The sequence below is a fragment of the Erpetoichthys calabaricus genome, chromosome 5, assembly GCF_900747795.2.
Source record: "Erpetoichthys calabaricus chromosome 5, fErpCal1.3, whole genome shotgun sequence".
In the NCBI taxonomy this organism is placed as follows: Eukaryota; Metazoa; Chordata; class Cladistia; order Polypteriformes; family Polypteridae; genus Erpetoichthys; species Erpetoichthys calabaricus.
In genome coordinates this window covers 224,010,810-224,031,726 of record NC_041398.2, presented here as the reverse complement: position 1 = coordinate 224,031,726, position 20,917 = coordinate 224,010,810, and the positions used below count along the sequence as shown (strand labels likewise).

Here is a 20,917-nt window from a genome sequence, read left to right as displayed (position 1 = left end):
TCACCATTACACTCGTATTACTCAATATATTAGACAAAATAAGAGAAAAGACATATTAGACGTTACAAATATCATATTATTATTATTGTACTGTACATTTAATTACACACACACAGTTCTTACACACAACCACTAACCTATGAAGGCACGAGCTCAGTAGGAGAGTCTTCAGGTTGTAAGCTGGAGCGCTGATCGCACCCTCAGAAGACGCCCCTGGGAAAATCCCTGAAACAGCTGACAGTCTACCTTCACACTGCTCCTTACCCTTCTTACTTGCGCTATAACGTGTGATAAACCTCTCACGCGGTACTCCGCTTACTTAAAAGTATTGTGCAGCGCCTCTCAGCTTTGGAATTGGTTGTTTTGTTTTTCTCCCTCTCTCTCTCTCAGACATTCTCTGCTCCTGGCGGAACTGTCATCTCTGACTTGTCATGGAGCACGTTTAAACTTTTGAAAAGAGACAAATGTTTGTTTGCAGTGCTTTGAATAAAGTTCTTTTTTTTTCTACAACCTCCTGTTTCTCTGTGCAAATCTGTGACCCAAGCGTGACAAGGTGGTGCAGTATCTTCAGCAGGTGCGTCGTTGTCTTCTTCCGCTGAAGGAGTACTAGGAGTAGGCAGTGGGTGTCTGGGTGCGCGGCTGAAGAACATCTTGATAGGCAGTTGCTGGCGCTGTCTTTTCATATGCGTGAGGAGGCTTTTGTAGGGTATTGCCATCTTTGATCATATCCAAGAGTTTCACCTTCTCCTGGATGGTAAGCCTCTTCCTCCGGTGCTTAGTTTCATTGTCAGAAGGCTTAGAAAAAGCAGCACGTTTAGGAGCCATCGTGGGGCTTAGATAAAAAGTTCTCAGAAAGCGCATGTATAGTGACGTAAGCGTGTATGAGAAAGAAAAAAAATCGCGATACAGTGAAGCCGCGAAAGTCGAAGCATGATATAGCGAGGGATCACTGTATTGACTATCACACATTGGCTCTATGGCACTCTATGACTTAGTATTAGGCGTAGTGAGCTAGGAAAACTAAAGATACAATATGTACATTTGGAACTCCAGAGTTGATATTTTTAGAACATTGTTCTTATTTCTAAAAAGAATGTGCGTCTCACAATAAAAACACTGACATAATGAAAGTGCACTTTAGATGAACATATTTCATACAGTAAAATGGTGGAGAGAATTCTGAATTTTAAACTTACACGTTCATTTTTTTCTTTTTCCTTTTGTAATTTGTAGTCCTCCCACTGTTTTGCCACATAATCCATAAATCTTTGACCTCTCACAAGAAACACCGTGCCCTGTTCAGCTTCCCATGTGTCTATAAAGCTTTTAATCTCTTCCTCTAGCTAAAAAAAAAAAAATTAAATTTTCAACTTTTCAATTAATAAATACACAGTAAGTTCTCAATAATCATAAACCCACATTACTGAATGCTTCCATTGTTCCCAAATGAAAAAATACATGATCAAAACATTAACCAGGTAGTGTTATGTATTTCAGCTCTGATAGTTGTTACAAATCTTTGCCACATTTCACATGTAGTTACAGTGGAACCTCGGTTCACGAACGTCTCGGTACACGACCAAAAATTTCACCAAACTTTTGCCACACTCGGTATACGAACAAGCCAGGTTCCCTTTCGGTTTGTACATGTTCAGTCTCTCCCTGTGCATTTCCTGTGCAGAGAGCAAGAGAGCGCGACACACACGCATACACACACAGAGGCAGCACGAGACAGAGAGAGCCGTGCACACACACAGGAGCCCTCTAGAGAGACACACATAGGCACTCCAGGCTCGCAAAAGAGAGATGCACGCACACACACACAGGCGGCGAGAGCAAGCGAGCGAGGGACGCATAAGGTAGGGAAGGCTTGTTTTTGTTTTCAGTTCTATTTACAGTGATCGGTTCGTAGCCTGCATTGTTGCAATGTTACTTTTCTTGGTGGTTTATTAAATTACGGATTTTTCAAATGTTCATTTTTTCCCCTGTGCTTAAAACTCATTAAAAAAAAGTGTTTTTAGCGAGCAGTTCCTAGCACTATAGCGTGAACTATTGCAGTGTTGGTTTTCTCTGTTGTTCAAGGTTTTCTCAGTGTTATTCAATGTTTTTACATTTAGTTTACCATTACGCTGTGCATTCTATGGTATAATTAACTATATTTGTGCTTAAAAACTAAAAAATATATATATTTACATACAGTTCGTACGGTCTGGAACGGATTAATTGTATTTACATACAATCCTATGGGAGAAATTGCTTCGGTTCACGACCAACTCAGTTTACGACCAGAGTTTTGGAACGAATTATGGTCGTGAACCGAGGTTCCACTGTACTTTTAAACATAGGCATGGTGCTACATTAATAATTATACCTGAACTAGCATAGTATTTGCCTGCAAAACTGCAAAATGCACCATTTCTAGCTACTTTGGTTGTGCTTACAAAGCTAATATGCCTAATAAGAAAGCAGTGCATCTTGCCAATCTTTTTCATTCTCCAAAATCATTTTAAAACAGTTAGGATGCAGTGTAAATCAATCATGTGAAAGCAAGCAAAAAATGCAAATAACGGTTGTCACCTCCTTCCTATTGGATAAGCAGGGTGCATATGGTTTCTGGATAGCTCTTTTAAAATTAAGATGTAAGTCAATCAGGGAATGATAATGTTTGTTTACATGGCCACCATGCATTTATTTTTTGAGTCTAAAAACATTCCATGCATAGCGTACATTATTAAAGAGCGGGTTGTTTTTACTTTGTAGGCACATAGCATTACAAACTCATATTCTGTAATGTTCTAGATATCAACTTTGCTAGTATTTGGATTTTTAGACCAAATGCTTTACGGTCAAAGTGCTTCTTAAAGAAGTGTATGTAGGGAAACAGTGCTAGGAACTTGACATTACTTGCATAGTCAATGGTCTGCATAAAAATATTCTAATAAAAGTCAATAAAAATTCAAGTCCTTTATTTTAACTTAACAGATTTTAGGCGCATTTTGTGAGCTATTGAGATTACATATTACAATTCGTATGGAAATGTTCCTACCGAGCACACATTTTTAGTTGAATGTATATTTGATTATATAACTATTAATGTTGTAAGGGATATTAAAACACTAAGGCCTCAGTCAAACATCTACTAATTTTCTAACATTTACACTATTCCATCCATCTCATATCAAAGCTGAAGCCAAACTATGGGTCGTGGGCCACATGAATGTGTAATAAAATTAGCAGAGCTTGTTAAAGCACATATTCTTTGGTGAGTGAAGTGCCTTCCTCTATTTGAACATACATTTTTTTTTGTAGTACAGTATATAAATGGAGTTGTTTCCTATAAACAACACCATTTATGCCTCACAGATAACTTTTGTTTCTATGGTACAAGAATATAACATTCCTTGGGATACCAAACTGTGAACCAGTTCAACTGAAAAGGTAAAACACGGAGTAAGGTAGGAAATACACAGTCAAGCATGTGAGGTGAATGGACTGAGGTGCTTGCTTGAAATGTACATATACGAACTGCTACAGGCACAAGAATGCAATGATTTCTTGAGGTGTTGGGTATGAGAAAACATTTCAAAGAGTAAATATAGTGCTGTGGCAGTGTTTTACTCCAAAAAACAGTTTTAGTTGTCATATACAACTGGTCTTGCACGTTCACGAGTATGGCATAAATTGAATCCACAGAAACTAACACAGGTGCAAAGAAGACTTAATGTACCTCCTCGGGGAACATTTCCTTCTCTTAACATTATTTTAAAGTGGCTTGATAAATTTCAGTCTAGGAAGTGTTTGTTGGACCACTGATGCCTTTTTGATATTTTTTGGTATACTTAAAGACAAACTGTAGAGTAGACTTTGGCATTCGGCATAATGTCAGTTGGCAACATTAAATTTTTCAGATTGGGCTGTTCACTGAATTCTTAAATCAATATTTATCTTATCACCCATATGAAATAAAAATAGTGTATACAATTTTTATAAATAATTTAGTGATACAACCCAATCTTTTGTACTTAGTTTATTGAATTGTTGAATGAAAAACAGGACATACTGAACAATTTTCCAATCAAATTAGAAGAATGTATTAATGTTGGAGTTTATTTTACAAAGTAATGTTATTTCAGGCAAGGAAAATAAATGGTTTCAAATTAATTTTTGACTGCTTTATTTCATATCTGGGACTGTACCGTCTTTTAAAATCACTATCTCCTTGAGCTGTATGCACCAGTTATAAAGAAAAATGTACAGGGCTATTCAAAATGAAAGAGCAGAATTCAAATATGTATTTCAAACAAACTGTATAAGACAGAAGCACATTCCACACATCACTGGATAGAGGAAAGTTCAAAGTTTAAAAATTCAACTTCAAGAAGATTCGAATGACTAATTTTCATGCAAGATGGTGCCCTGTCTCATTTCCACTTGGATTTCCGGCGTTACCGAACGACACCATTCCATGATGGTGGATTGGAAGAGGTGGACAACAAGATCTTGCTCATCGTCTATGGCCTCCCAGGACTCCAGACCTAACCCCCTGCAATTTTTATCTGTGGGGGTACATTAAAGAAAGAGTGTTTGTTCCACCTATGCCTGCTAATCTTCAAGATTTGCAACATCGAATTGAGGAAGCTGTGAATTCAGTAACTAAGGACCAGTTGACTCGTGTGTGGCAAGAAATGGTCTACCGTTCTGAAGTTTGTCGCGCTAAACATGGTGCTCATGTTGAGTGCATGCAACCTCAAGGACCACAGGACCAAACTTTGAACTTTCCTCCATCCAGTGATGTGCGGAATGTGTTTCTGTCTTAAGAGTTTGTTTGAAATACATTTTTGAAAGCCGCTCTTTCATTTTAAATAGCCCTTTATTTCATTCAGCTTTACTAAACCTTATACTGGCACGGATATACCTCAGAAATCTAATCCCTGTTTGGAATGATGACTGCTTTATTAAGAAAATGTTTGCCTTCCACTTTTGTTTTGGCAATATTCACATGAAAAAGGAAGTTTTTTTTTTTTGGTTTTTTTTTAAAAACACTACTTTTTTAGTATATGACCACTTTTATTATGTTTGGCTCTGCTGTCATCATGAGAATCCTCTTCTTGGGCCCCAGTATTTTACTGATTTTTCTCATTTAAGTCCTCAAAAACAAAACCCTGCTTTTAAGCAAAGACTAACGTGTAAGAAACAACATCCACAGAACAGTGTACATACCTTTGGCAACATCTTCTGAACTTTTGTTCTTTCTTTACTCTCCTTTAACAATGAGCCACCTCTGTTAGAAAATCTGCTGGGATCAGATGCTTTCCTCTAAAACAAACAAGAACCTCCTTCATATTAACAATATTAAATTTTAAAATATATTGTATACTGCCCAATTATATACTCAGTTTAAAATTACACAAATTGTTTACTAAAGTATGATAAAGTAGCTTTCACCAAGGAAAATACAGGCTGCTATAAATATAAATTATATTAGCCTATTGTAAAATTCAATAGTGAAAGGTTAAACAAAATCTTACTTTATCAAACCTGCCATAAAAAGCACCAAAATTACAGTTAAAGTAATTTATTATTATTAGCAAATTAAGGAGCAATGCACATGTTCTATCTCCCAACTAAAGGATAAACCTAAAAAGCTAACATTAAAATCTTCACCTTTATCTCAACATGTTCTTTCAAATTTATTTTTTTTTCTACTTTATCATGCACTACTTTACAGATGTATATTGAGAATTATGGTCTAACCATTACACAAGTATGCTCACATAGACAGTAGAATCTAGTAAATCTTACTGTTTAAAATGTATGAGAATGTATATTTTATTAAATATGTACACCAAGTGGCTGCTTTATTAGACCTGCCTATTCTGCTCATTCAGAAGACAATGCAATTTAAATAATAATAAGGTTAATGTGGAATTGTTGCTACAAGCATGAAGTTCAAACACAGAATGAACATAACTATAAAGTGACTTTGAACAGAACATGGAACTGGAACCAAAATGTGCCAACACAAGAGTACATTTATTAAACTAATAGTCCAGCTACAGTTGATGCTTATCCAAGCAGGGTCAAAGCAGTCGATAAATCAAATGAGTTTAAGTTCTGTTTGGGGGGGTTGGGAGAGCACCGTCAGCCCATAGATATACACTGCTAGTATTAACAATGCCACCTAGCTGTGGCAATATTAATTACATGCAGTGTGTTTTTGTTCTTCTTGATATAAACGCATTTGATCAACACTGCAGGTATTGAGGATTCCTTCATTGTACACAAAATGAAAAGGCATTTTAAAAGAATATTGTCCAACGCCATAAGTATATGGAAGTTCTCTAATATTAAAGGAACTTAATGATGATTTTTGATTAATGCAGTCACCTTCAATTTAGCATGTGTGGGACAATATCAAGCAATCTACAGTATTGCTTAAATGAAGAAACATGGATTCCATTGCACTTTGCTTGAATTTACTTGCATCGATGACACTTAACTTCGATAACAATATTTGCATGATATTTTACTGGATGGTACGGATCTTTTTACAATATCGGTTGAGAAATAATTAAAAGCAATGCATGCAAATAGATGATGCAGTTCATTTAACTAAACAAAGCAAATGTTTTTGACAGAATATTACTGCTATACTTTTCATTTTTGCTCACAGGTAAAACACTGACAATAAGCACTATTACAGTAACTACTCTTAACTGCTTAGTCCTCTGACACTCATGAGCAAAAGGAGAAAATGTACATCATTACTAACTTTCAACAGTCTCACTATGGAGGAATTACAAGTTCTATCAGAGGACCATGAGAAATAGAAATTTAAAAAACCCACTTTAACAGTACCTCAAAATCTTGGAACAGTCTCCAGTTCTGTTCCCATCGTTCAACAGCTTCAAATACAGATTTGCACTTCTCATAGTAACTTTTAAGGCGACTCAGCTCATCCTCATGCTTCACCAAAAGCTCTTCAGTAAAGTTACCTATGAAAGCAGTATATCTTATTTTAAAAGCAGTTACTAGCAGGCAGGAGGGCTCCCTGAACATACCATGTTGATAATCAAAAATCTAAGAAGCAAAACGCCACCTACCATCAGAGAAAGCCGCAAATGATTCTCGCTGTTCAGTGCTAAATGTACATTTATCCCAGAACTCCAAAAGTTCTTTTCTGATGTTTTCAATTACCTCTTGCATATTGGCTCTCTTTAGTTCTTCAAGTCGTTCTAGCTCAAGTTGCCACTAGAAGCAAATACAGGACAATTTAAACTACTCAACAAGAACTTTAAAATTTATCTGACAAAATGTGTTACACATACAAAGACTTCAATTTATTTCTTTTACTTTAACCCATAAAATATCAGAATATTCTAGTCAAAAAATAAATCATATTTCACAGTCCCTTAGAATACAAATATAATGTGTTAAGCAGCTTTGTTTTCATTGCACATCAATGCCAACAATGTAAACTTAGTACTTCAATTGTTAACACTGAAATACATATGCTCAAAAAAAGAACTAACCCAAATTTTGAAAGCCTAACTATTCAGAATAAATCAATTAGGTTGCCATACATTATTTCTTTTCTATTAAAACTATGATTGTTGTAAGTTATTTCTCATCATTTCACCATTCATACCTCATTAATCTCTTCAGACAGGGAACTCTTTAGAGAAGCTTCAAAATGCTTTATTTCTTCTTCAGAAAATTCAAGTCGACTCCACAAATTATAAACCTTACTTTTCAAATTTTCTTTTGTAGAAAGAAGATCATCTTTCTTGACTTCCAACTGTAGAAACACAATTTAATTAAAATAATATATAAAGGATAAAGATACATTTCTGTCTATTAAAAACAAAGGCAGTGGATCAGATCAGTGTACAGCTAATCATTATTATAATAGAAAGGTAAAATGTTAGGTCATGGTGCTTCACCTGTATGTGGTTTCTACTTTGTCTCAAATTTGAATAAAATTTAATTTGTGTAGCACATCAGATAACAATTCTTTTTTTTTTTTTTTTAATTAAATAGACGGGGTTTGAGGACACTTGACTAGGTCTAATTCAAAAAAATATTTTTTTCAGTCTTATTACAACAACATAGAAAATACTTTTTTTTGTATTGTTATAATATAAATGACATATCTCATAAAACAATCAGATTTTTGGACAAATTAAACACTTTCAGTGACTATATTAAGCAAAGCTCAACAGATGAAGCTTTCAAAAATGGTGAAGTACTTGTATTTTAGAAAGATGCTATGAATAAATCTATCACAAGTAGTTAATAAAGACATAGTAAAAATAGCAAATATTAAATATTTGATACAAACTTTTAACTCTGTATAATTTAAAATACACAGGCATCTTTATATGTATGCTTTCAATTACACTGATAATAAATGAAACCAATAAAGCAGCACATTTTAAAACATTATAAAAGAGCACTACAAATGCATAACAGTAAAAATCTTAAAACAAAAAAAAAACAACTTTTATTTACTAGTAAAACTGTTTTTGTACCTGACAGACTATAAGTTGAAGGGCACTAATATTTTCTTTTGTTAGCAAAAAGGCTTCAGCATCATCACAGACTGCATCTTTCTCTAAGGTGGTTTGAGGATCATGTCCGATTTCCTTCATCAGTTGATGGATTTGCTGCCGTAAGTCTGAAAAGATTTTCACTCTACACTCCTGGAATTGAATGAACAGATTTATAACAATAAACCCCCCAAAAATGAAAAATACGGGGGATAATAAAACAATTACACTGCTCATTGCCTAGATTTACAATTTTCCACTAATCTTAGTTACAGCCACAATGTTCTTTTTGTGCCTTAAACATTCTTCCAAAGACAAACTGAAGTAGCCAAGGTTATCCTCAAACTCAGGATTCCTATTCCAAAGTGAGCAAATGATTAATAATTCAACATGTACATTTACCTCCACCCCCATTACATTACTTTTTCAATAAGTAATAAAAGAATAAAATGCTCACATGATTCATAAAAAAGAACATTTTTAGTGTTATTATAATACAAATCTACATTCTGTCCTTGCTTTTTGAAGTAGACTGTCTTTAAGAGTTACAGAATATACACTAAGCAATGCATGGAAAAAAGTCCCTGGTGAGGAAGCCAGAAAACAGTAGTGTGCAGTTATGCACACTGGCTAATTTTGAGTCCCCCACATTCTTAACAGAATGTATTTACACCACTTCAAAAACCCGATTCTCCACAGTAAACCATATGCACCACCCAAGCTTCACACAGAAGACACTCAAAATGGTTGTTAATACTAACGTGAAAGAAACTAAATAGAAGAAGCAAATAACAGTGTCTTTGAATTTAAACTAAGTACAACAGACAATTGCAAATAACATTCATCATCATTATATTTTAAGAACTTTTACCTTCAGCTTCATCTTGCATCTCTAATATACAAAAGTGGTATAATGAAAACCTGATGTGGACAACTAATTATTTTCATTTACTTAAAATATTACAAAACCAGCAAGACTAGAGGAGGAAAACTTCTCTTCTTGTTCACTTTTATCTATTTTTTGTGGTTTCCTTTCATTTAATGTGGGGAACCACTCAGCTCAGTAACAATTACACTTGATAAATATTAATTACTAAGAGGCAAATGCACCTTCTTGCACCATTATTTTGCCTAGTCTATCCCAGATACATTGGGTGCAGTACAGATCACTACAGAGTACTCTAACATGCACTGGACCAAATTATAATTTTCAATCAACGTCATGGACACAGACAAAGAAAGATCATGTAAATACCAGTGAAACAGTGAACGGGCTAGGACTAACTCAATTTCTAGATGTTATGAACCATCTTTTGAAGACTAGTACCCAATTTATGGTTGGTTCCCAACAAACACCCAAAGCTCTAGTTTATAAAAATAAGTTAAAAAAAAATTGAGGGATGGGTAGAATGATGATATAATAACAATGATAGACTGTCATTGTTATTATATCCATCTACCCTATTATTTTGGAAACAGTTGTTTTCATGTATTGGAAAATGTATTTTCTGAATGACATTCTCCACAAGAAAAAATACACACTACACAAAAAAATATACAACATAAATGTAGATTTTGAAACTTGGTGTACCAGTATAAAAGGTTTTGTTATTAGTTTTTAATGTATGTAAAAAAAAGTATGTTTTTGAGGTTATGTAAAATTAAGAATACTATTTGAAACTGAAGATTGGGGCAAACAGTCTTGCCAAAAAAGATTTGGCAAATTTGATCTTCACATATGAACTTGGCAATAATGATATAATTCTGAACAATTCTTGAAAATATAGAACTTCCCATTTTAAATAGCAAGCTAAGGAACACAATACCCGTTCTACAGAAAGATTCTTGATATGCTCTTGCAGCTCAAGCAACTGTTGGCGTGTGGGTACACTGCCAGTAGGTATATAATAAGGTGTGGCGCACAAGTCAATACAAAGTGACTTGTCTTCTTCCTGGAGACTTTTTAGTTCTTTCAGACGGTCATTTTTCTCTTTCATCAAAGACTCCACTCTTATTCTGAGATCCTTTTCTAACTGCAGGACAGTCAGACTTTTATCAATCTGTTGAAAAACCAAAAGTTGTTGTTGTTAGTATCTTGAAACTAAGGAATTATGGGTAAGTCTGTAAAGTTAAAATAATAATAATAAAATAAACCAGACAAATTAATTCATTAACTTTCAAAAAATGAACACAGTTTACTAAATAGAAACATAAATTAAGAAATATTTATGGAAAAATAAGAACATAGAAGTGGAAAATACCTTAAAAAAATAACTTGGTAATTAATTTTCACCATGTTAACTTTCCATATATTTGGTCTACAGTGTACAGATTTAACAGGCGAGTATTTAAAGAGATATCTAATGTTAGAAATATAAAAAAAGGTATTCACATATCTGTACGAATAAGCCTTGGTAAACCAGCTAAACACAAAGAGTAAATATAGCCTGATACCTACCTGATAATGATCTATCGTCAGCTCATGATACAATGTATCCAGCTCCTTCCTATAAGTGATAATATTCTTCTCTATTCTTGATTTTAAATTTTCCTCTTCTGTAATCATATCTTTTAGCAAAAGCTTAAAAAACAAACAATGTTATATTATCATAGCGAGAAGTTCAGAAATGTTTTATTATTACAAACTGTCCATACTCTTAACTTATATCAGTGTGGTAATGTGTATGAGAGACCAGCATTCATTCTAAGTATATACTACTGGAATAGTATATCAGGTGATGAAATGCAATTAAAATTCTCACTTGCATATGTAATTGTATAATGATTAATATGACTTCTAAATACTGTATTCAAAAGAAATGTTACACAGAGATACTTTTGAAATACTTGTATTATAACACACTTTTTATTTCAGCCAGAATAAAATATTAAAGGTTACTTAAACTCTTGTAAATATCCATATACTATATTTCCTTATTATTCATTAATGTATTATAATTAAATGAAGTTTTTAAAAGTCAGATAATCTGTTTACTTCAATATGCTTCTTGACTGCCTCCATACGCTCCACTCTCATAGCCTCCTGAATTCCAATGCTGTCCCAGATGTCCACAAGTCTGGCCAGGGATTGGTTGATGCCATTAACAAGGGAGAAGGCTAATAATTCGCTGTAACAAAAGTTGAATATTTAGTACTGTACAGACATTCAAATATCAAAGCATCAGAAGAATTCAGCAAAGAGAAGCTCCCACTGACATACTTAACAGTTACATTTTCAAATTTTGAATTTAAAAGTCAGTCAAACAAAGCAGTGGTTATCATTCAGTGTATGTAAATGCACATATAAAACTAGGATAAGGTGAGCAACATGGTTATGGCAGAAACCTGGTTTCTTAAAAGCCTCTGTTTAAATGCAGGAGTCTCCTTATGAAGTTCTGCTTTGGCAAAACACTCTGATGTCATAAAAAAAAGCTTAAAAAAAAAAAAAAAAAAAAAAAAAAAAAAAATACTTTGTTAATGGCTGCTGTGAATGTGAAAGCAAGGATGGAGCCTGCATGGGAAACATTACCGTTAAAAGTACCTTAGTTACATTACTCATTACTTACACACACACAAAAAAAATCTAAATATTGTTATATAGTTACTTATAAACTGTAATGCATTACAAACAGTGTGTTACTTTTGCATTACCTTTTCTTCTTTTGCATGAGGAATTCTACATTTGACTGAACAGCATCGGTTATTAAATCCTATGTCGATATATGACCATTCATTAAACAGACCAGAAACACGGCTAAACATGATGATTCTCATGTTAAATGTGTTTTGTTCTTCATGTGATGTGAAGTAAATAACCTACTGACATCCTCAACCTGTGCCACCAGTGATTCACTAAGGAAACTGACCACTATGCCACCCAATCACACTATTTCTACATATCTATAGCAAATACAGTAGCTATAACTAGACCAATATTTTATTAACGTGTTTTTGTTACCAAGATGAATGCAGCACACTCTTCTGCTTGACTGTGAGGCTGAGAAGTACAAAGGACTGGCATACTATTACATGTGCTTCTTGCCTTACATGCAGTGGTGCTGGGATGATAACACCACAGGTACTTTTATTTCAAGAAGTAAGTACTGCATTAGGTTACCAGTTACTTTAAAAAGTTATCTGACTACTTAACACACATTTACTTTTAGCACTGCTTCCTGGTTTGTGATACTGAATTTATCACTGTACGCTCATCTTATCAACATAATTTAGCAAGATTAAAATACAGAGACATATTTCAACCAGGAAAAGAAATAATGCAATTGCTTGAGAATCTGCCTCTGGAAATTTATCTTTGTGGATGTTTCTGTCACCTTCTACCCTTTGCTACTAGAAACATGCAAGAACAACAAACATGCACAAACTATGGAATCTTAAACTGTAACCAGGTTAAAGGGTTTTACATGACCACATAACTGGGTTACAAATCTATCCTTGATAACCTAGTTTTGCAGAGACTGATATTCTGGTTTATGTGACTGGAATGAGGGTTTACATGGCATTTTAGAAACCACATTTCTACAAATAACTGTGTTATTAATATGCATGCCAACACACCAACTGAGGCCTCAGGGCTTCAGAGTGCTGGTTTATTCTGTATTGGATTTGTAGTTTCAACTCGATTTCCGTAGACAAGCATGTTAGATTGGCTAGGGGCTAAATTGATTACTTATGAAGGAGACTTTATGAGTGAATGTGCTCCAAGATAGTTAAATGTCTCATTCAAAAAAAAAAGTTTTCTTTTGTATCCTGTTTTTCCAGCCTATCCACAATTTTGTATTACAATAAGTAGGCTCTGAAAATCAACCTATTAATCAAAGACAGAGACACAGAGAGTCACTATTAGAATTCTAAGGGCACCACAACAATACGGCTTCAAATTAGACATACTGTATATATGTGACATTTTATCATTAATTTATTCATAGGTTGTTGAGCCTTTGTCCTAAATGAAGCAATTTGTAATTAACTATAAAAGAAGAGTAATAGGGATACCCATCATAACATACTAAAACCTATTTAACCCAATCTAGGCCTAAGCCTATCACAACAGCATCTGCCTTCCAGGAGAAATAAGCCCTGGACAGAACACTCCATTGCAGGGCCCACTTACCAGCATCCATATGAGGCTACTTTAGAAATTGCCAAATAATTTAACACCTCTGCAATGTTGGAGGAAAACTAGTGGACCCAGCCACCATGCCACTAGGAACAATACATATATTGCAAAATGCTGTAGAAAACAGCATAAACACAATATACTGTACTGTATAACACCAACTCAGTAACACAGAAATTAAGAAGATTAAAAATGGAGTGCACCCATTTACAAGAAGTGAACATGTCTTTCCACTTTGTACTCTAGAATAAAGTAACATTTAAAAATGAGAATGAGGTCAGCTAGACTCCTTACTTCTAAAATGGGACAGGGATTGGGTAAAATATCTAATTACATACAATGGACTGATTTGTGTTAATTTTACATACCAAAGAAATGTATTAATGGTGCTAGGAATAATCACACAGGCATTGTCTGTTTCCTTGTTAAAAATATCCCTCAAAAGCCTGGATGTTTAAAAGGTCCTTTCAGAGGTGAAGATATAACTGCTACCTTGATGTGGTCAGTAGGCCAGTGCTGGCAGATTGTTAACTTGTTCACTGTACTTTCACTCATCTCATTCATGTAAAACCTGACTCAACAGCAGTAATTTTTTGGACTACATAAACAATGAATCAAAGCATCTTGCTCTGATAAAATTTTTAATTAAGCTTTAGGGATTAAAACATTAATTTCTTGGGATGCTCTGATCAGGTTTTTATAGGGCCAATACTGATTACTGATTTCATGTTACTGATTTTGGCCAATTCCAATAATGATTTTTGTTCTCTCTCTTTATAAAACTTTACAGTTTTTGACTCAAGGACTTTTTGACTTAAATCCACCTCAACCTGTCACTCATTAGTGAGGAGTCTTGTCTTCAATTCAAAAGTCCCCCATCCCCATGTGAGTCGGAGTTTCCGGTTAATATACAGGCCAAAAATTCAGGAAGCAACTATTTACCAACATTAAAGCAAAATCACATTTGTTTTGCACATTTTGAGATAAGACATGTGGAATATGGACTTTATTCACAATGTTTGACACTGCCTAGCATTGGTTACATATTTTTTGTTTATGAGAACCTCTCTTATGTCCTTTCTTCAATTAACATGAAATAACATTTTTTTCTCAGCCACCACAACAACATACATGGGGTAAGTAATATATAAAAATAATATTTGGATGGAGTATTCCTTTAAGGTAACCCTATTTCCCAGTCTTCCCAGGTTGGCCCCAATCACTTGCACATTGCTTAAGCTTTAGAGAGTGAATCTCAAAACTAGTGAGCGCCCAAAAAATTCAGAGTGATGTCAGAGTGTCCTACTGCAGGAAGACTGGGTCAGCTTCCTGCCTTTTCTTTGGGCCACACACTAGGTAATTGGTTTCTGCTTCATAACGGGAAAACCTAACGTTGTGTTGGTAGATGCAGAGGGGAAAAAAAAACAAAAAAAAAGACAGCTAGTACGGACAATAGATTATAAGGGAAGGTGTGGACAACATCCATGGACTTCTTTGATGTACAAGAAGTCAACTCTTTTGATCGATGACTGATGCATGGGTTTTTCCCTCCATCAAGGTTGGTAAAATGTTGAATTATAGCCATCTGTCTCTTCCATCTACTGCACCCTTTTGTTTCCAGGAGTTTTTGCACACAGGTTGACTCATCTTTGATTAAAACACACAGGTTATTGGATGAAAAGAAACTAATCAAATATTGATAGAACTACAGGATGCGTAAATTCTGGAATGCAGGTGGAGGGAGGGCAAACTGTTTTCTACATCTGTTAAGTCTGTTGTAAAGATGGTGCTGTGTGCCACTGAAAGCCAAACAAAAATGGGATAATGCTGTTTATTGTTACTGTGTTTGGGTTTCTCTCTTTCGTGCAAACACAATCTAACTGATGACTTAAACACTAATAGCTTTAACACTATTTATGGAGTATCTTGTACATAGGTTTCACTTTTTGCCTTAATACACCCTAACTTCCCCTACAGAGTTGGTAGTGCATTTAACAACTGATTTGACAGAAACAAAGTTGTACTTTAGAAGAGATTTTCTACTGACTGGCACAATGCACCAAGAAATACAGCCAGTACCATCACAGAACTGAAATATCAAAACCTGTGTGCATTTACTATTCCTGTAATGCCATTTCTTCATCATTACACTGCAAAAAACATTCATTTAAATTTATGTAATAAAAAGTACAGGTATTGACTTTAATATATTAATTTTAGGCTAACTGTAATCTATAGCAGCTTGCTGTACACTGCTCTTTGGCTTGACCTGCGTGATCTATCCGCTAAAGCAAATTTAAGAATTTAGGTACCTTCTATATATTGTAGACAGACACAAACAGGATATATACACACACACAGTATATATACATACACACACCCGTATATAACAGGGGTTTGGCCATTTTAGATTTAGGTTCGATTGGCACTGTAGATTCTTTCTTTGCATATATAGTTTTCTTCAAACATCTCTAAGATACAGGTTCTAGATTAAAAAGCGTGATCACAACTCGCGTTCCTGCTTTGATGCTTTGAGCTTGGTGTTACCAATCGTTTCCTTCCATTGGGGAATGAATGGATTTAAAAATATATATCAGGTAAAGAACATGCAATATCAAATGTATTGTAGACGTTTTGTTCTATGTATGGTTAACACAGTGGACAAAATTACTATGTACACGGCATATGTTTCTGTGTATGAATAAAAAGCCTCACTAAAACTATGAAGTACGAACAATTAATTAAATGAAAAGTTTCCTAAAAAAAGATCTCCAGTCCGTATCAGCGATACAGCCTGTCGAGTCAATTAATAGACATTTAATATCGGAATATTGCATGAAAAGGCACATATTAAATTACGAAAGACCCAATAATTTAATAATTCTACTGACATTAGCACCACACTTTGTCATTAAAAAAATGATCAGCCTTTATATAACTCCGTCGTGCCACTGAAATGCACATTTAAGCCGTGGATGTTCGATTCTAGCCCAACAAAGCCTGATTAAACAAGTAATTCCAGAAATGTAAAAAAAAAAAAATAACAAATGTGGTTTCACTAATAAACACATTACACAAAAATCCTGAGAGAAAAAAATAACATATTTAACATACCTTTTTCTGCTCGTCATCTTCACAACCGTACTGAAAATAAGGGTCCTGTTAGGAAGTGCTTTCGTTCGTACTATCCTTTATTTAAAACTTTTAATAATAGCCCCAAACATATTAATGCGACGTAATTCAGGTTTTAAAACTTTATTTTTGTGGGTTTCTATTTGAGAAGGTACCGTCACCTGTGGTCTGCGACTTGCGCCGGACAGAAAAAAAAATTCAAAAATTTTCACTTTCAGTATCTCAACTCCTCATTGGACAAAAGGCAACCAATCAGAAACTGTCCAAATAATAAACCATGTGATGTCATCAGATTCAAAGCGGAAGTTTTTATGATATGGGTTTGTTTTCCTTGTGTCATTTTCGTTAATAGATGTATACATAAAATGTGCTATACTTAATAGTTACATTTTAAAAACATTATATGCATGAATAATAGTATGAATATATATTTTAATACTTTTACAGAGAAAGACGTTGAGCGAAGAGTGGTAGTGGTCTCGTTTAATAATGCTTTCGAACGGATTTCATGCGAATTGGTGGAATTCACTACTCGTTTTGACTTAGCGCAAGTGCATAATCTGTGGCTGTAACCAAGTAACACCACGATACTGTAAATTATGTGAACAAAACGTTAGATGGAAAAAGAGCTGTGCATACACTGAAGATGTGTACAAGGAAGTGTACAGAAGTGGCTAACGTCTTTGAAGGAAACAAAACTCTTTGACTAAAATAACGAATTTTGCGTTCAAAAGAATTACTTATGAACTTCCGTTTTTTTTTCGGCGCCACCTGATTCACAAGTGTTTCGGTTTGTTTTTTTTATCACGTTCAGTCGCTGTAATAAAGTTAGCCTTTCACTTCTTTTACTCCTAAACAATTGTCATAACGGAATTTCCTTGCAAGTCCCGTCTCAACAATATTACTACAGCAAGACATGCTCAAGTAAAGAAAAGATTAATTACATTTATTTTTAAACGTAGGTTATGATCATTTGCAATTGCAAATTGTCACTGTGCGTGAATAAAATGACATAAAAATTTTAACAAACGTGAGACCATTCAGCCCGCCAAACCCGTTTGTTTAGTTAATACCCATGCTGTCTCAGTATCTCGTCCAGATAATTCTTAAAGGTCGTCAAGGGTTCTACTTCAACTAAACGTCTTGGTAGTTTGTTCCAGAGTCCCACAACTCTTTGCTTCTGGCTTCAGACTCCCTTTATGATGGATGTGAGGAATAAATATATAATTAACAAATTAAATACATTATTCAGGTCAGGTCTGGTTGGACAGCATGCACTGGCGCACCACATTGGTTCATCCACCACACAACAACTCAGGATCCTGGTTGGCAACCACCCCAGACAGACACACGGTCCACTCCCACACCCAGGAAATGCCCATCTATATGCTGCAGCCAGGTGTTACATGGACGTTCCCTTGGCCTGGCTCATCTGCTCGGGTCCTCAACACTGAGGATCCTGCAAGCCAGATTACCTTAAGGGAATCATGCCACATGGTCGTAGTGCTGTAACTGATGCTCCCTCTCAATGCAGGTAATGTACCTCATTCAGAACTCCATGAAAAACTGCTTGTTCGAAACAAAGTCAAGCCAATGATACCCAAGGATTCTCCAAAGAGACACAGTACCAAAGGAGTCCAGTCTTCATCTTAGGTCACTGGATAGCATCCATATCTTGCAACCATATAGCAAAACAGGAAGCACCAGGACTCTAAAGACCTTTGTCCTTTTGCAAAGATATCAGGAGCCCCACACACCCCTTACCAGTAACCTTATGACTCCCATGCTCTCCCAATCCATCTACATTAATACAGAGATAAATATCCAACTTAATACATTTTGTGATTCATTCAATTTATGCTCACATATCATTTTAATATTATTTATGTATTGTGGTGTTACACTATTTCTTTATTTATAGGGCTTGTGCATGTTTGCTTCCAGGTATAGAATGTATTGGCCTCGTACTGATTGGTACCTGCTTGGCTTCAGAAGTTGCAGTGATATGCTCAGGCAGTCAGTTTCTTTAAAATGGCATTATGCAGGACTGGATAATGAATTGTTACACAACCTTAGAATATTACAACAACAACAACAATTTATTTCTTCTATAGCCCAAGATCACACAAGGAATGCCTCAATGGGCTTTAATAGGCCCTGGTTTTTGACAGACCCCCAGCCAGACTATCAAAAAAAAAAAATTGACCATTAGTAAAACTTTTGGTGAGAACAAGCCATTCAGCCCAACAAAACTTGTTAATTTAACTTAACTATGACATTGTGGTCAGCAACACAGGAGCACTGCAGGGGACTGTACTTTCTCCGGTCCTGTTCAGCCTATATACATCGGACTTCCAATACAACTCGGAGTCCTGCCACGTGCAAAAGTTCGCTGATGACACTGCTATCGTGGGCTGCATCAGGAATGGGCAGGAAGAGGAGTATAGGAACCTAATCAAAGACTTTGTTAAATGGTGTGACTCAAACAACCTACAACTGAACACCAGCAAAACCAAGGAGCTAGTGGTGGATTTTAGGAGGACCAGGCCCCTCATGGACCCCGTGATCATCAGAGGTGACTGTGTGCAGAGGGTGCAAACCTATAAATACCCGGGAGTGCAGCTGGATGATAAATTGGACTGGACTGCCAATACTGATGCTCTGTGTAAGAAAGGACAGAGCCGACTATACTTCCTTAGAAGACTGGCGTTCTTCAACATCTGCAATAAGATGCTGCAGATGTTCTATCAGACGGTTGTGGCGAGCATCCTCTTCTACACAGTGGTGTGCTGGGGATGCAGCATAAAGAAGAGGGATGCCTCATGCCTGGACAAACTGGTGAGGAAGGCAGGCTCTATTGTAGGCACGGAACTGGACAGTTTGATATCCGTGGCAGAGCGACGGGCGCTGAGCAGGCTCCTGTCAATAATGAAGAATCCACTAAGCAGTATCATCTCCAGACAGAGGAGCAGCTTCAGTGACAGACTGCTGTCACTGTCCTGCTCCACTGACAGACTGAGGAGATTGTTCCTTCCCCACACTATGCGACTCTTCAATTTCACCGGGGGGGGGGGGGGGGGGGGTAAATGTTAAAATTATACATAGTTATTGTCTGTCTGTATACCTGCATTGTTATCACTCTTTAATTTAATATTGTTCTTTATCAGTATGCTGCTGCTGGAGTATGTGAATTTACCCTTGGGATTAATAAAGTATCTATCTATCTAATCCTATCCAGCTAACTCCTCCAAAACAACATCAAGTCTAGTTTTGAATGTCCCAGGAGTCCTGTGGTCAACCACACTATGTGGTGACTTATTCCATGAGTCTCTAGTTCTCTGTGTGCAGAAAAACTTCCTAACTTTTCTGTGAAATTTACCCTTAAAATCTTTTTAACAGCCCCTGTCTTCTTGCTGAACTCATTTTGAAGAAACAGTCTCAATCTACTTTACTAATCCCTTTTCTACCATTATATAATTCAATCATATCCCCTTGTAATTTCTGTTTGCTTAAACTGAAAGGCTCAACTCCTTCAATCTTACCTCATAACTCATATTGTACAGTCCTGGAATCAGTCACGCTCCTCCAGAGTTTTTCTAGTACTTTTTTATAGTTTGGAGACCAAAACTGTACAAGGTACTTCAGGTGCATCCTCACTGATGCCTTCTAAAGCTTAAGCAAATCCTACTTTGATTTGTACTCTACACCTCATGTAATATAACTTAACATTCTTCTAGCCTTAATGGCTTCTGTACACTGGATGTAGATAGTGAAATTGGCCCTTCTCATAATGGGTACTTTCAAGTTTAAGACATCCCAATGTTTATTCCAATCTAACATTTTTACTTTTCATGCTATGCTATCCAATTCCTTCTGTATTGATTGAACGGATTCTAGACTATCAGCCAATTCATTTTATTCATTGCAAACATAACCCGATTGTTGATTATATTCCTATCCAGATCATTTATGTTTTAAATAGCGGCCATTGTACTGTCCCCGAGAGACACCACTTTTAACATTTCCCAGTTCTAATAAGGTTCCTAGCACCATACCCCTCTGCTTCCTTTAATTAAACCAATTCTGCACCCATCTACAC

General features: G+C 35.6%; 1 protein-coding gene across 2 annotated transcripts in view; it reads right to left on the bottom strand.

The window, feature by feature from the left end:
• zgc:86764 (uncharacterized protein LOC797431 homolog) overlaps window positions 1-17,019 on the bottom strand; it is a 39,646-nt gene extending 22,627 nt beyond the window's left edge. Inside the window, exons 1-10 of one of the 2 annotated variants that reach the window (XM_028802593.2) lie at window positions 16,801-17,019; window positions 11,545-11,677; window positions 11,008-11,130; window positions 10,376-10,609; window positions 8,532-8,702; window positions 7,649-7,798; window positions 7,104-7,251; window positions 6,859-6,995; window positions 5,221-5,316; window positions 1,197-1,343 (exon numbers count right to left, since the gene is read on the bottom strand). In XM_028802593.2, the coding sequence (XP_028658426.2) occupies window positions 1,197-1,343; window positions 5,221-5,316; window positions 6,859-6,995; window positions 7,104-7,251; window positions 7,649-7,798; window positions 8,532-8,702; window positions 10,376-10,609; window positions 11,008-11,130; window positions 11,545-11,677; window positions 16,801-16,817 (1,356 nt within the window). In that variant the 5' untranslated portion in view covers window positions 16,818-17,019. The remainder of the gene's footprint in view (window positions 1-1,196; window positions 1,344-5,220; window positions 5,317-6,858; window positions 6,996-7,103; window positions 7,252-7,648; window positions 7,799-8,531; window positions 8,703-10,375; window positions 10,610-11,007; window positions 11,131-11,544; window positions 11,678-16,800) is intronic. The other variant, XM_051928659.1, reaches the window with a different exon arrangement.
• Between the last annotated feature and the right edge of the window lie 3,898 nt (window positions 17,020-20,917).